This window comes from Bactrocera oleae, chromosome X (assembly GCF_042242935.1).
Source record: "Bactrocera oleae isolate idBacOlea1 chromosome X, idBacOlea1, whole genome shotgun sequence".
NCBI lineage: Eukaryota > Metazoa > Arthropoda > Insecta > Diptera > Tephritidae > Bactrocera > Bactrocera oleae.
The window spans coordinates 24,733,147-24,750,452 of NC_091541.1; the positions used below are offsets into that span (position 1 = coordinate 24,733,147).

At 37.1% G+C, this 17,306-nt stretch overlaps 2 protein-coding genes across 3 annotated transcripts in view; one reads left to right on the plus strand and one right to left on the minus strand.

Moving 5' to 3' along the window:
• Nucleotides 1–234: 234 nt before the first annotated feature.
• Nucleotides 235–618, plus strand: LOC138858116 (uncharacterized). Its single transcript, XM_070112599.1, has one exon. It carries the CDS (start codon nt 235–237, stop codon nt 616–618), a length of 384 nt encoding a protein of 127 aa, XP_069968700.1.
• Nucleotides 619–2,746: 2,128 nt separating this feature from the next.
• The window catches only part of Gat (GABA transporter), a 300,362-nt gene continuing 285,802 nt past the window's right edge, over nt 2,747–17,306 (minus strand). For both annotated transcript variants that reach the window (XM_070112754.1, XM_070112753.1), the window contains one exon: nt 2,747–3,643. In XM_070112754.1, the coding sequence (XP_069968855.1) occupies nt 3,545–3,643 (99 nt within the window). In that variant the 3' untranslated portion in view covers nt 2,747–3,544. The remainder of the gene's footprint in view (nt 3,644–17,306) is intronic.

A 17,306-nucleotide genomic window follows, 5' to 3' on the forward strand; every position in this document is an offset into this window, starting at 1 on the left:
AAGCCATCTTTATTGAATGGCAATACTACATTTTAGTTGGAAAACCATTGTATACGAAAAAAGAAAAGGGCTATTTTAGCGGTTTTCTGGAAATTATTCGAATTTTAAATTAAAACCGTAAAAACCATCCTTGGACTTTGACGAACAAATAGGAAAAAGAATTGTTAAAATTGGTCCAGGCGTTGTTGAGTTATGCGCTTACCAATAAGTCTAACTTCCTTCCTACTTAAAAGTATGGAAAAGATCATTGATCACGAAACAAGATTAAAGGTGCTGAAGGCTGCACCGCTACACGCGAATCAGCATGCTTTCAGAGTGGGCAGATCAACCAATACTGCTCTGTATCAGCTAAACTCTGAGATTCGAAGTTCGTTGGATGGGGGTGAAGTGCTGATATGCGCCTTCCTTGACATCGAAGGTGCTTTTGACAATACGTCTCACGAAAGCGTGTCAAGAGCACTGGAGGAAAGAAGTGTGGCGGCACCGGTGCGCAGATGGGTTGAAGCCGTACTGCGCAAAAGGATAGCTGAAACCACAGTTAGCGATACCAAGATTCGTCTTGGCACAACAAGAGGTTGTCCACAGGGCGGAGTGCTATCCACCTACTGTGGAGCCTAGTTGTGGACGATCTACTCGAGCTGCTAACTAGCAATTGAATCCGCTGTCAGGGATATGCGGACGATATTGTTATTTTAGCCAGGGGTAAGTTCGCAGACACTCTCTGCGATATTGTACAAAGGAGATTGGGGTTGGCAAGGAAATGGTGTAGTGGGGTTGGTCTAAACATCTCCCCTCAAAGACTAAAATCATACCATTTACCAGGCGCAGGTTACTACCATGGCTAACACAGTCAAGTACCTGGGCCTCACGCTGGATTCCGCTCTACGTTGGAAGCAATATATGAACCTGACATTATTATTGTGTGCAAACGGCTTGCTGGGTAAGCATGGGGCTGCAACCCGAGGATTATCAGATGGCTGTACACCATGATTGTGATACCGATCATAACATATAGAGCGGTGGCTTGGGTTTCCAAAGCATCGCAGACTTCGGTGGGACTTCGACTATCGAAGCTGCAACGACTTGCCTGCATCTACGCGTCGGGCGCGATGCGTACTAGTCCGACCGCAGCACTGGAAGTAATGCTGGAGCTCACACCGTTACATAGAGTGATCGAACAGACGGCCAAACAGACCCTGTTTCAAATGACAGCAGAAGGGTTTCGCAAAGGGAAGGTAATCTCGTCCCAGTAAGGCGGAATGGAATGATTCCACGCTGGACCTCCTCCTAACGGATAGCACTATCAAGTGGTACACCGACGGAGATATACATTCGACTCAACAATCGCAATAAGAGTATTTGCATACTCAGCGATAGTCAGGCGGCACTAAAAGCGATCTCGGCTTTTGAGGTCAAATCGCCACTAGTGCAGGAGTGCATAGAACGGCTAAACAATCTATCAAGCCACAATAGGGTGCACCTCATCTGGGTGCCTGGTCACAGGGGTATATCAGGAAATGAACTGGCTGACGAATTGGCTCGCTCTGCAGCCTCCACAAAAATGGTAGGACCAGAACCGTATATAGCGGTTGGTCCACATACCATTGAAGAGCTGCTCCGTAAAGAGGAAAGAGCAGGCAGGGAGAGACATTGGCAACATCCCCAAGGCATACGCCATGCCAGGTTTGGGGGGTATATCCTCAGACGGTATCGTAATCAATCTCCCGAGAAATACATTCCGGCTACTTGTCGCGTTCTACACCGGACATTGCAGGCGCAACAAGCATTTATTTAACATGGGCTTAGTCTCTTCTGGCAACTGCCGGTTCTGTGACATGGAGTCGGAGACCCCAGAACACCTGCTAGTGGACTGCACAGCAGTCTGCAGACGCAGAGTTAAGGCCCTGGGATCCATGTTTCCTAACAGGGATCGCATCGCCTCACTATCACCTAGCAGTATATTGGGTTTTATCAATATGCTGGGGCTATATGAGTCGCTGCGACCTAGGGGAGGGCACAATTGACCATAGGTCGCGGTGTAAACCTCTACCCTTATCTATTCTATGATACAATAAAACTAACGTTTTTAGTATTTTCTTCACAATTTTTTTTATATTTTCTCACCGTTTAAACCTTCCCTGACTTCCACGAATATTTTAAGACTAAAATTGGTTCAGCCGTTCTCGAGTTTCGCTCGTGGCAGCTGATATTATTTTAGATTTAATTTTTCTCGATGTACACTGGACGCAAAAAAACAGTGCCATTATCTGTTCAATGTAAGTCAGACATGATGTTCACAATTTATATTGGAATGGCCGTGACGTCATCTGTCAAAAATTGGTCATACCAACACAGAAACCTTCGTTGGCCCATACACAACAATTTTGCAAAAGATCATCACATGATCATAGTGCACGATTTTATAAAGGACATACGAAAAAAAATTAATTTATATATATATATATACATATACGAGTATATAATAGAAATAGATCACTTCGCGGTTCCTTTTACATAAAATAGAAAATAATAAAAACGATAAAAAAAACTTAAAATTTAGTTGCACCGACGTTATGATACCCTTCACAAATTAATAAGTTTTCCATACCAGGACTTGATTTTGATCGATCAGTTTGTATGGCAGCGAATAAGCATATCGTTCGATATCGGCGATTCCGACAAATGAGCGGCTTCTTGGGTAAAAAAGACGTGATCGATATCTCCAAAACTGTAATAATTAATACACTTATTTTGACAACGTTTTAATCACTTTACTTAGTAATTGTCAGAGATTTCTAAATATCATTGCTTATCAACTAAACAGCACATGAGTTGCAAATTAACCATTATAATTTTAATATACACATATAATATACTAAATTAAAAATAACAATTAAAACCTATTGAATAGAATTACAGAGTTTACAGTTCCGTAAATTAGAAATATAACACCAACAATAATAATTTAGATTAAAATAAAGTAAATTGTTAACTAATCTTAAGTATATTTTAATAAACAAATCGGAACAACCTGAAAATTAGCGATCAAATCTGGAGAGTCAAAAAAATCTAAAAAACTTCTACAAGTAATCGAAATCCAAATAGATAGTTGTGAAACTTCTACATGTATGTACAATCAAAACTTATATAAAATTTTCTTTAACAAACATTCTTAGCGATCACTAAGGCTCGCTTGTTTATTTAAATTATGTTTTAAAAATTTTTTTCTGACTTCTAGGATTACCTATGTAATAAGAATTATTTTTTACAATTAGAATATATTGTACAAACCATGTAATTAATTCATGTAGATATATCATGAATGTGTAAGATAAATTTAAATACACACGCTAAACACGGAAAAGTTTTAAGCATAAAATTCTATCGGCTAACTAATTTTTATTAGATTCTTAATTCTAAATGAAATTCGAATGTGTTTTAAATAATTGATTCGGAAATTAGTAATAAATATTGAATATTTCAAACTCAGCTGATTCCTTATAGTGCATAGTTTGTGTATATTTTCTTTTTGTTGAGAAGAGATTTATAGTGCAAAAATTTCCACTGTTTTAGCGGTATCCTGTTGCATTTTCTCTCTGAGGTGCTTAATATCTTCATCTATTCGTACGATCGCTCGAATTTTCTGAAATCGAAACAAATGTAAATAATCGATATGTAATTCAAAGTAAAATCGAATTATTCCCTTTAAATCTTTATATATATAAATTAATCCCTATTTCCCTGCTTCACGCGAGTTATGTCAAAAGCTCCAAAAATAGTGCATAATATTGTCAAGGCAATTAATCGTAGCTCAAAACTGTAAATATTAATAATATAACTTTAAAAAGTATGTATGCCAGCTAATTTACTGATAATGATTGCTAAAGAACCTAAATAACAAGGAATATAAAGCAATATCAAACTTACAAAGAAATTACGAAGTTCTATTTTTCCATGACGGCAACAAATAAATAACAACAAAGAGCATTTATTACGAGATAATGACAGAAACTAATAATCCCGAAAAACAAAAGTACAGTGGCAATAAAACAAATATATATATACATATAACAATAAACACACATTTGATAATATTAAAGAAGTAAGGAAGGGCTAAGTTCGAGTGTAACCGAACATTTCATACTCTTGCAAGATACAAAGGCGGAGGAACACCTTCAGGTTTTGGCAAAACTTTAAGTATATCAAACTAAGGAAAGAATCGCTGTAATTTCATCCATTTAAGGAAAAAAGATAGACTGCTATTATAACAAAAATTTTTTTGGATTTAAGATTTCTTACATATATATTAACAGATAGATGCAGTATAAAGTGAACCGGATATTCGAAAATATTTGTGTTACGTAAATGCCCACTAAGGGAAGAGTTCAGTTGCTTTTACACGTTTTTTGGCAAAAGTTAGCGATCGAATTCGACAATTTTTTGACGTAAGATGACTTTGTTGATGTTTGATTTCTATGCTGTAAAGTGAAAGATTCAGACGGAATTTAAACGTTTGTTATATGGGAAGTAGGCATAGTTGTCATTCAATTTCGATTTTTGCGGTATAAAGTGAACCGGAGATTCGAAAATATTTATGTTAGGTATATGGGGTCTAAGGGAAGAGTTGAGCTGCTTTTACATGTTTTTTGGCAAAAGTTATAGTCCGAATCCGAAAATTTTTTGACACAAGATGACTTTGTTGATGTTTAATTTGTATACTGTAAAGAGAAAGATTCAGACGGAATTTAAACGTTTCTTATATGGGAAGTAGGCGTAGTTATACGCACATAAACATATAGACACTAAAATTGCGTGCCAACAAAAAAAAATGCAAAGGTTTTAACAAACTAACCTAACCACAAAATCGAGCGTGAAACCAATATACAAAACATAAATAAGAATTAATGTTCGGTCGCGAACCAAAAATATCATAAAAATACAAACACTACAGGCACAAGCAACTAGAAGGAAAGGAGAAATAAAATTGGTGACAGAAACATGCATACAAAAGTATTTTGCTTCTGACTTTGTCGGTACTAGTATATTTATTTACAGACTATTTAGTACTTTGTACGGTAACCTTTGTCCTTGTGAACAACCTCCAAGCGTCTTGGCGTAGATTCTTCCAACTTACGACATAATTCCGTGGGTATATTTTCCCATTCCTCTAGCAAAACGCTTTAAGCGTACTTTTCAACGAAATTTGGTGTTCCCGAACTTTATTTTCCAGATAGGGCAACAGGTTTTCTATTAGGTTCATGTTAGGACTTTGGTTGGTGTTGGCAAATGCTTTATATTTAAAAAATGTTTTATACTAAAAAATTATTCTTATTTTAAATAAAGATGTTTGTCCATTGTGCCATCTATGGACACAAGTTTTTTGACCCCCTGAGCTGACATGCAGCCCTACACCAAGTCGGACTATTGGTTTAAGTTTTTTAATTTGTAGGTCTTCATTTGGCCAACCATCAGATCCAAAAATGTTGTATTTACTTCCATCACTGAATATTATTATCTTCCAAAATTCAAAATACTTTGTTTTATAGGTGTTGGTAAATGAAAGTCTCTTTACTTATTTACACTTGAAATAAGCGGTTTCTTGCGGCGGCCACATACCTGTATTCTTACTTCTAAACACCCTCTGCAATGTGTCATCAGAAACTTGGGTGTTTTGTGTCGTCTTGAGCTTGTCGTTAATTTTTGGTGCTGATAAATGTAGGTTTTAGCAATTTTCCTGCAATATTTTGCGTTCTTCCCTCTCTGTCAACTTTGCGCGATCACCGCGAGCGCTATTTTCTAAATTACCGTGGTCTTTTACATTGATTTATTACTTTTTCTATCGTCTGTTTGTGACATCCCCAAAAAATATATTTTATTGTTTTTCCATCATTGTGAAGGTATATTAGATATTCACATTATGGCAGAAACAAGCGAAATGAACTCATCTCCAGTTGGTTTCAATAGAAGTGCTTCTCAGTGGTCAGCGGTTCAGCGAAAAGTATAAAAACCGGATACCGCGCCGAATAAAACATACTAAAGAAAAAACAAAATACTTTGGTGGGTACAAATTTCCGTCACCTCAAACATTTTTTTAAATACTATGAAACAGTACATTATTTTTTATGCCATTAAATAAAATCAAAGAGTAATAAGTGCACATATGAAAACAAGTTAGGTTCAGATTCTTATTTTTCTAAAAATGTGAAACTTATTTTTGCAAGGGATTATGCAAAATACTAATGAGCAACTGCATATATCATTAAATATTATATATATTAATTGAATGGCTAGATCATACATATTCTTACCTTCGTGTATTGCAAACACACTTAACCCTCCAAGAAAATATAAATTCAGGTATTTACTTGCACTAATATCCGGCAATAATATTGATATCTGTCTAGTGCAAATATATATACGTATATATTATATATCTCCAAATATTTTCTCAATATAATTGTATATGTTACATACATATCACAAAAACATAATTAGAGCAGAGAACTTAGAAGAACGAGGAGGTGCAGGTTCGACAGCGAACATTTGTAAATTTCTTTCGGGGAATTCACCTCACAAGCAAGAGAATCAAACAACCGGCGAATATTGAAGAGAAATGATACTGATATTTATGCCAACCAGGGAATTCCTTGGATATGCAATGTATGAATGTAAAGAATTATGTTTTGCCCTCAGCATTTTCATATCATGTGTACATTTTAAGAAATATGAAAGAAAAATATTTGTAAATTTGTCTACAAACAACATATGTACCTATGTAGATATGTACACTCATTGCTTCATGTGAAATCTCCGTTGACATGGTCAACCAATGACCGATGCTCATGTTTTTTGCTTTCATGTCAAAGAGCCAATGTGTCGAAGGACTGACGCTACGGCAAAGCGTCACAACATTGTGTTGTTGGTAAAAAATCCGAGATGTGCCGAAAAAATAAACAAACGCTCGCCGATTGTCATCGCTTCACTTGCCGCTCTAACAGCTTCGCCAACAAATCATTGAAAATATGTATGTTTATGTATGAACATGCATACATATTGAAACAAAATTTTGGGAGCCGCGAAAAAATATTTTAGAATAGTTTTGTGGGTTCGCGGGGTTGTCACTTTTCAGTTCTAGAGGGAACATCAGAAAGCTGTTCAATTTATGATTTCTAGCCTTTGCCATCGTCGCTAAAGGACGCTTGTAGGCAAACGCATGCTCGGGGAGATGTGTAAGGCGTTTGCTTTTATGAATGAAACGACTTAGCTTATTGCATGTGTGCCAGCGTTCATGAATGAAAATGTTGTTGTTGTGTGGTTTACTACAAATTCAGGATTTGTCTGCCATATTGATTTCTGATGCTGCTCATACCATTTGAGAGAATTGTTGTTTTTGTACAATAGTGTTTGTATTTTTTTCTATTGGCTGACATATTTACATTTATACGCATGTACATATGTATGTAGATTTGTGTATGCATTACTTATTTTGCAATGTCATACGCATATTCGTACATACATATTTACATATAGAGCAGTGAGCGCACATGTATTGATTAGTGATAATATCAAAGATTCTCTTTCTCAATGTGTACATACCAGAGAATGAAATGTAAATTATTAAAAAAGTAAAATACAAATATATTTTTTTTTGCATAATCTTTCGCATTTTATCATGCCGTATTTGTGCAAAAAAAATTATTGTTCATCAATTTTTTTCAAAAAATAGTTTATTTGACGAAAAATAATCATGCATATGTGAAATCGCATTTGTATTTTTTGTTTAAAGTATTTCATCTTGTCTTTATGTTGGTAGATACGTATTTCTGCCAGAAAACATTGTTATACATCTTATTTCTGTTAAATAGTAGCGAATACCACAGGAAATGGTGAATTCCCTGCTCAAATATTTCAGCTCTGTTAGCCGTCCAGTCGAGCATCATACAAAATTCAATTTACACCTTCTCGTTCTTCTAAGTTCTCTGATCAGAGAACTTGCAAGACTGAGAAAGAATTACAACTTTGTTAACATGATCAACCAGGGAGTATTGTTGAGCAATACTGAAAAAAATATGATTGAATATTTGTGTGTCATGTTAAAAAGAAATAGTTAAAAAATACTTTAATATATTTCTTTAGATAATTCATGCATATAAACTATGAGAGAGTGATATATGCATATAAATGCAGCATTTTCATATCTATTCGAAAAGGCTGCTTTTTTTAACTTTTTTTTTGCGATACCATGGTGAAATTTTGTTGGATATACCTAAAAAAAAATTCCCTAAAAGTTTGAGCTCTTAATATTAATATTAAGTTGCGATTCTTTTCTTGTACAAGGTGCGTTCCAAAGTAAACAGGACTTTTAAAAATAAGACAGAACAAATGGTTTTTTCGGCAAAATCTATTAATTTTATTCAAAATAGTCTCCTTCTGCTTTAATACAGCTTTTTGCACGGTCCAAAAGCATGTCGAACGAGTATTTTAGGCTACTTGCGTCGATCGATGAAACGGCGCATTATCGTGTAACAAACGCCAACTTCCATCTTCGCGGTATTCGGGCCGAACCCGTCGAATACGGCGCACCAAACGCTTCAAAACTCCAAGGTACCGCATTAACGTTTTGGCCGGGTGAAACAAATTCTTTGTGGATAATACCCTTGGAATCATTAGCAAAAAACAAATCAGTATTGTCCTCACTTTTGACTTCTCCAGGCGCGATTTTTCGAACACATGTTCATCGTCATTTATGTAATCACGACCACTTTGAAAACGTTGAAACCACTCGTTCACTCTGCTACAGAATAGGCCATCATTGCCATAAACTTGTTTCAACAATTGAAACGTTTCGGTAAAAGTTTTACCAATTTTAAAACAAAATTTAATGTTGGCTCTTTGTTTGAAGCTCATTTTCGCACCGATGACAAAAAACATACTGACACTTAAAATGCAATAAGTTCACTTCAAATAAATGAAATGTCATGAAATTTTTACTGGAAGTCGATAAGGGATAGCAGATTCTAACGCACTAGTCGACATATAGATGGCGCCACTAGAGTTTACTTTGTTACCGTTGTAAGGTGCACCTAGCCTGGCATGTATACCAATTAGACGGTGACCTGTTAGTACTCCTACTAGAGTTCTTATATCATACCTTTTGAATTTTAATAGTCGGCTTGTGCGGCTCACACTCCAGTCCAGCCACGTTTGCCTGCTAGTTGAGCAAGTCAGTGATTGTCTCCACCGAGACTCAGCTAGATTTATAACATGTTCGCTGATTAAGTGTTTACAAGTTGCCAGAGGCATAAAAATTCTCTTTTTTTCGGAGGCTAATTGTAGAGTGGTACCTGTTCTGGCTAGTTCATCTACTTCGCAGTTACCAGAGATATAACCAGGCAGTTTTATCGTGGAACCCATTGCAGTTTTATCGTGAAGTAGGATGTTAGATCCTCTAATAGATCAAGACATTCTTTCACTAGCTTTAATGAAACCATAGGAGACTTCAGTGATTTCAAGGCCACTTGGTTATCCCTATATTTTGCTCTTCATTCAATGCTTTATAAAAAGTGTTACAGTGATCGGATTTAGTTAAAATATGCGCCGTTTTGTTCGATGATCTGTTTCCATCTAGACGGCAACTTCATAATACCTTCCTCGTAGAAGCCCCCCTCCTTATTTGCGAAGAATTCGGACAGCCACTTTTCACAAGCCTCTTTTGAGTTCAACTTCACACCACCAAGGGCATTTGCCATGGACAGGAACAGGTAGTAATCACTTGGCGCTACGTCCGGGCTATATGGTGGATGCAATAAAACCTCCCATCCGAGATCCCGTAGCTTCTGTCGAGTCATCAACGAAGTGTGTGGTCTGGCGTTGTCCTGGTGGAACACTACACCCTTCCTGTTGGCCAATTCTGGACGCTTCTGGTCGATCGTCTGCTTCAAGCGGTCCAGTTGTTCGCAGTAGATGGTAGAATTAAGCGTCTGGCCTTATGGGAGCAGCTCATAGTGGATGATTCCCTTCCAATCCCACCAAACACACAGCAAAACCTTTCTGGCCATCAATCCCGGCTTGGCCACTGTTTGGGACGATTCACCGGCCTTCGACCACGACCGTTTTCGCTTCATATTGTCGTATGTGATCCATTTTTCGTCGCCAGTCACCATCCGCTTGAAGAATGGGACGAGTTCGTTCCGTTTCAGCAGCATATCGCAGGCGTTGATTCGGTCCAGAAGGTTTTTTTGCGTCAAATTATGCGGCACCCAAACATCAAACTTTTTTTTGTATCCAGCCTTCTGCAGATGGTTCAAAATGGTTTGGTGACTAACTCCCATCTCCTGGGCGATGTCACGAGATGCCATATGCCGGTCTAACTCGATGTATTCCATGATTTGATCGGTATTTGTCGTCACAGGTCTTCCGCCGGCTGGCTTATCCATGGTGTCGTTTTCACCGGCTCTGAATCGTCGAAACCATTCCTCCGCGGTTCGAAGTGATAGAGTACCATCCCCCAAAACACCATTAATCTCACGGAACGTTTCTCTAGCGGATTTGCCTTTAACGAAGGAAAACTTTAAAATTGCGCGAATTTCGGCGTTAGTGAACTCCATGTTTACACGTCTATAACTGTTGAACGCAATATCCAAACTAATCATGCATAGCGTTGTTTTGAAGGTTATGTCAAGACCTTTCAAATTATGTATAGTGTTGCCAGATACGAGCTCTATAGCGCTTTGTACATAGCTGCGAAATTCAAAAGACAAAAAAGCGGACGGGAGATACCTTCCAAACATATATGTATATGCTCTTTGTTGTGAGCACACTTTTTGTTAAAACAAGCAGCCTTTCTTTGATTACAGTAATCTCCGCTTGAGAGACACTGCAGTAGTCTGGTAAACAGAAGGCGATTTTGGTATCTAATTTTGCTGAAAAGACATCACCTCCCACTCGATTATCTAGTTTTGACCAATCAGTGTAAATGCTAATCCCTGCATTCCTATCCACCTCATCCCTTTCCCACTCCTCTCTGGCAATATTGGCGACCGAATTTAGTTTAAATTCTATTGGATTGCGAAAATCCGTGGTAGTGGGTAGAAACGGGAACTTACCAAGTATCTTAGAATGCCCCTTGTTGCAGACGATTAATTGGGAGGATTCTCTCAGGCCGAGAACTGACTTTGCTGCCACTTGTTACAGAACAAGTCTATTGAAGGTAAATGTAAAATAACGTTTAGTGTCTGACTTGGTGTTGTTCTAAGCCACTAATGCATATACTGGCTGCCCTTAGTATACTTTCCATACGCCTCATCGCGTATTTCTTTTCCATTATTGGCCAATACCGTATGTCATGATTGGTCTACTAACTACTGTGTAGAGCCAGTAAGCTATCCGAGGCGTTAGTTCCCATTTGCCCACCATCATTTTGAAGGTGTAGGTGTCATAGCTGCTTTCTTCACCCTATCATCTAAGTTTGGTTTCCATGAAAGCTTCCTTTCTAAGATAAGCCCGAAAGAGCTTGCATTATCTCCAATTGTTAATCTGCTACCAATTAATACTGGCACGGTAACTACTGGAGTATTGTGTTTTCTTGTGAACAATACTAGCTCCGTCTTAATAGCATTTAAGTTTAGTCTGCATGATACGGCCCAACGATTTATATCGTCTAAAATTGTTTGCATAAGGTTAGCAAGAATGTTCGGGAGTTTACCTCTACCCGAAACTACCACATCGTCAGCTTAGGCCACAACATGTACCCCCTTCTTTTCTAGATCCAACAGCAACTTATTCATTGTCAGGATCCAGAGAAGTGGGGATAACACGCCTCCTTGAGGTGTACCCCTTTGGACAGATCTGCACATCGATAAAGGCCCCCGCGTTGAAATTATTGACCTGCCCGTGAGCATTTCATTCAAATAATTTTCTGAGCCTTATATAGACCGTCTGATCCCGGCGACTTGAAGGGCTTGAAGCTATTTATTACCCAACGAACGGTGCTTCCTGACACTATATCTGTAGGAGTGGAATCTATTTCTGTCTTGTGTATACTCTTCAGTATGGCTTTCAGAGCTACCTGGAAAGTGGGTATCCATTAGTTGGCCTAGTGACTTTTCACTGGATACCGTCCCGCTGTGGTCTGGCTTCTGAAGATATCCAATACTATGCGCCGATTGTGCCATTATTTTCCCAATCGAGACGCTTCCGCCGTATTCTCGATATCATTACAAAAAGATTTCCAAGAATTTATTTTTGCTCTCCAAACCTCTTTTTTGTATGACTTTAGGAGGTTGTAATAATTATCCCTAACGCCTTGGGTTAGCTTAGCTAAATTGAACCGCTTTCTGCAGTCTTTCTGTAAGCTTTTAGGTTCGGGAGACCACAATGGGGGCCTGATTCTACCCTAGCATTAAAATAAGAGCAGCAAATTTAAACTGGCTTTTATATAAAAATTCTTAACTTAGCCTTGACAACAAAGTTCGGCTATACAACGGGGTGATAAAGCCGAGTTGAGTGTATGGTATGCATCTAACAGTGGGTGTGGGGTGGCCTGTGCAACTAACATTGACATAATACAGAGGTTCTAGTCAAAAATTCTCAGAGCGATAACGGGTTCTCCATGGTTCGAAATAAAAATATTCACAAAAATCTTTGCGTTCCTATGGTAAAGAAGGATGCGGAGGACAGCAGAAAAAAATACGAGCTTAAACTCTGGGAAAATCCAAATCCATTAGCTGATGCCTTGCTACAATCTTGTAATCAAACCTGCTTGAAAAGGAGAGATCTACCAGCGTTATTAAGAGCAACGTATTAGTAAAAAGAATCAACCATAACCTTGATCCTGTTTAGTTTTAAATAGATTTAATATTTTATTACTTATTGTTAGGCTGTAAGCAATAGTAGTTTCAAAAAATAAATATTGAAAAAAATCTCCTGCACCTGCACGCACATTAGAATGCATACCAAATATATTTTAAAACAAAAGCCGTTTGCTGCACATACATGTAAATATGGATGTATTACAGCTAAATCACAAAATATTCCTCGTCTACTCCACCACTAGGATTGTAATACTAGACAAAATATTCGCCTAGGGGGCCCAGGATGTCTAAATAAGCTAAGCTTTCCCTACAAATATATAGCACTCTACTCAGGAAAAACTGGCGCACCCCTTTTCAACACACCACACCGGAGAACATTACCACACTCAGCAATATGTCACCACACATCGACATCCCAATGATCAAGAAAAATGATGCTCCCACACCAGATACATTTATTCATTTTACATTTCGATTACCCAGCGATCCGGCGCCCTAAAAGTTAACCTCAAACGACTTCAGACCGATCCGACACGTCTTCTTGACATTCTTTCTATACAACAGCGATCCGGTTTGCAACTTCCACCGACACCGCTCTCTACGCGTTAGCCTGTTTCTATTCGCGTCGGACTCCGCCAATCTTCATTCCATATGTACCATATATTCATTTATATATTTCGTGAACTGTGTGGTGTTTATTAGCATTAAATGAAATTGATTCTGCACCTTGAATACGCGCGTATTTTCATTTACATATTAATTGCGGGTGTAAGTGAAATATTGGTTTTTTATATACAGTGGTATGTGCTCCCTAACAAATTGGGAAATTTGTTCAGATATAGTTTTATTATGTTGGTTGGAATATCGAATTATTAATACCCAAGCTTACAAATTAATTATTTTTATTTAGAAAAAAAAATCGTTTGGAGCAGATACTTCTTCCTTGTGGTTTTTTGGCGCCCCTCTTGGCCTCAGTAAGTAAATCGATAGCCGAAAAACTATTAAAAACCAATGCAATCTGTGATGATTTGTACGAGTAAAAATTGCACATCAATGAAGTCAATTTAATTCTCGCAATATATTTGTTAATTAAAGTTTTTCCGTTTTTGAATTTCTGTAATTACGGTTATGGAGAAATCTTTGCTTATGTAATATAGATATTAGGTGTGTTAAATAAAATACAAAATACATACAAACATTTGATCTGTATTTTGCATACACCTTTTTAAAATAAATATATACCCTTCACAAATACAAAGGCCCCTTACAAGAACTTGATTCCGAACGTTCAATTTGTATGTCAGCTATATGATATAGTGATCTGATCTGTGCAATTTCTGTGGAGAATAGTTTGTTGCCTTAAGCAATAACTCGTGCCTAATTTCGTGAAGATACCTCGTCAAATAAAAAAAAATTTCCATGCAAGCACTTTACTAGATTAGATTAAAGATAATAATAATATATGCCAAATTTCGTGAAGATACCTCGTCAAATAAAAGAGTTTCCCATACAAGCACTTGATTCCGATTGTTCAGTTTGTATGGCAGCTATATGCTATAGTGGTCCGATATCGGCCGTTCCGACAAATCAGCAGCTTCTTTGTTAGAAAAGGACAGGTGCAAAATTTCAGATCGATATCTCAAAAACTGAGGGACTAGTTCGCGGGTATACAGACGGACAGACGGACATGGCTAACTTAACTCAGCTCGTCACGGTGATCATTTATATAATATATATACTTTATATGGTCTCCGACGTTTCCCTCTGGGTGTTACAAACTTCGTGGCAAAATTAATATACCCTGTTCAGGGTATAACAAGAAAAAAAGTTAACTTCGATTGCAGCGAATAACCCAAATAAAAAAAAATTTCAAAAAAGAACTTGATTCTGATCGGTCAGTTTCTACAACATCTAAATGCTATAGTGGTCTGAGTAAATTGATCCGACGTTTCCTTCTGGTTGTTACTAACTTCGTGGCAAACTTAATATAATCTTTTTCAGGGTATTATGAGCAATATACAATCAGACGGGCATGGCTAAATCGACTCAGGCTATTACGCTGATCAGACGATTCCTTTGGGATGTTCCTAACCTTTGTTTCAAACATTTAAAGCATCTCTGGGTTAAAAAATGAAGGAAAGTGAGTGTGGGCTTGAATCCTAATATGTTTTACATACCGCCCAAACTTCTTGGGCTGTAAAAAACTTTCTGGAAACATGTCTCTCTATATTTTCATACAACGGGGTGAAATTGGGATCATCAGTGGGAGTGGTTCCACTCCCAAATAATGGTTCTACAGAAAACTACTGAGAGTGCATTTACTCGCAATAAATTTTTAAGTACAGATGCCACGGAAGGGATGTATTTGATGGGGTATAAAAAATGGACAATGTACATGGCGCGCTTCAGTTTAAGATGATATCCTCTATATCAATTTCTACTCGTCCAAATTCAACCCAATTGTGTATATTGCACGTATTATCTTAGCTTCATATGTTTCAATGGGGTGGGTACTTTGAAAAATTGGTTGATGGATACCTCTAAGAAAGTCACATCAATTATGAGCTCTTAATTGTAACGGCAAGGTCATCCGCTTTACAGTTTTCTACTTCTTTTTTCTTATTTTTAGATAGAAAAATTCATATCTCGCTTCCAACTACTTTAAAAAATCGGTTTTGTAGGAAATTGATCTTTAAAATGCTATCTTACAGTTTTTTCGTAAACCTAACCGTTTAAAAGGTATAAATGCTTGAAGTTTGGCTATTTTTAGGCAAACTTGGTTCTTTCTTTTGAATTTTATAACTCAAATCTTAAAAGAAAACTTTTTGAAATTAGCTGCAACAACCGTTTTGATGAAAATTTATATTAGAAACTTATTACAATATCTAACGTCATTCATATATATTATATTTATCACAATTCGTCGATAGCGTATTAGTATGGTTTCAGAGATGTTAAATGTAGAAGCTCTATTTAATGAAAACGTGAAGTCGTTTTAATTTAAGGTGAAAATGTTGAATCTTAAACTATTCTATAACGGGTACTTATTCTTATACTACGTTCGCACCGAATTGAAATCCTCTTGAAAACACAATTTGTGGATTGTGGAACCAAAGTCGTTCTGACCGACATTGTGTGTTTTCGATGAGTTTTTATTGACAGCTCACACATCTATTTGTTTACATTTGTTATATACCCTATAAGAACAGTGACGGTCATCTGATGGGTAATATGACAGTCATAGCTGAAAAAATTTTGTCAGCGCGCAAAACAAAGTTTCTATCATTTTCTTTATAGCTGATTAATTATGCTACAATGTTAGCACTCACGAAAGACATGTTATTTCCCTTTTTTAATAAAACGCTCTTTTTAGGTTTAAATTAAAAATGTTTAGTTTTTTTATTAAATGTTATTTTCACAACCTTTGAACTAAAAGTTAATACCACGATTTTAAAAAGGGCGGTAGCGGAGATAGCGATTATACGGGGACGTTGCGGAAAAGAGATCGGAATTATTTCGAATGTTTAAGGTTGATGTGGCGCTCAGGCCCGTAGACGAAAACGAATGTAAAGATAGTATGTTGTGTTGTCCTATGTGGTGTCATCTGGTGTGGTGTATTGATGAGTATGTGGTGGGCATTATTATTGGGCGCCAGTTTTTCCCGAGTAGAGTGGTGTACTTGGAGGAGGGAGTTTAACTCATTTAAACATCCTGGGCCCCCTAGGCGAATATTTAGCCTAGTATTACACGTATTGATAATAAATACATTTGTGCTGTTGAATGTATTTCGGCGTGCTGTTGATGGAGTAGCCGAGGGCGCGAATATTAGCTGTGAGAAGCAATTTTGGTTTTAATCAACTTAACAAGAATAAGTGGTTTTGCTTACGATTTGTATTTTGGTATAGACTTGAGATACGCAACTATATTCTGACAATTTTCGGTTTTATAGTTGGCAATACAATAAGTAGTGATTGTATTTACGTTTTTTTTTTCTTTTATCGATTTTTTATGCGAATTGTTTATGTATTATCAGCAATTATTTGCAATCTCTTTATTACCGGCTTATGAGGATAGCGACTCCACGCCTGGTTCAGATATGGCCAGAATGGGTGCTCCTTTCAAACCTTTGAAGAGGGATCTTGCGAGAGTGAGATTTGTGATTTTCGCTCACTTTTTTGAAGTGAGACTTACAACTTTAACAAGTGTTTCACATAAACTACCCGTTTGATGAGCGCTTAGATAGTTGCGATAAGTGCGACCTTTACTTTTTGTAAGTTTGGGTGCGTCACTGTATCACATTGTAAGTATGATGATCCCTTAACTTTATTTTTGAAGTTTTATACGTTATGAAAATGTTGACAACTATGAGGCACTCTAGTAAGAGAGGTATCGATTTTTCGACTTTCTTAGGACAATTTTGTTATATGTTATGTTAAGTGCGATTTTGGCAAGTAGTAGCGCGCCACATAACTCAAGATTTTTGAAGCAGGATTT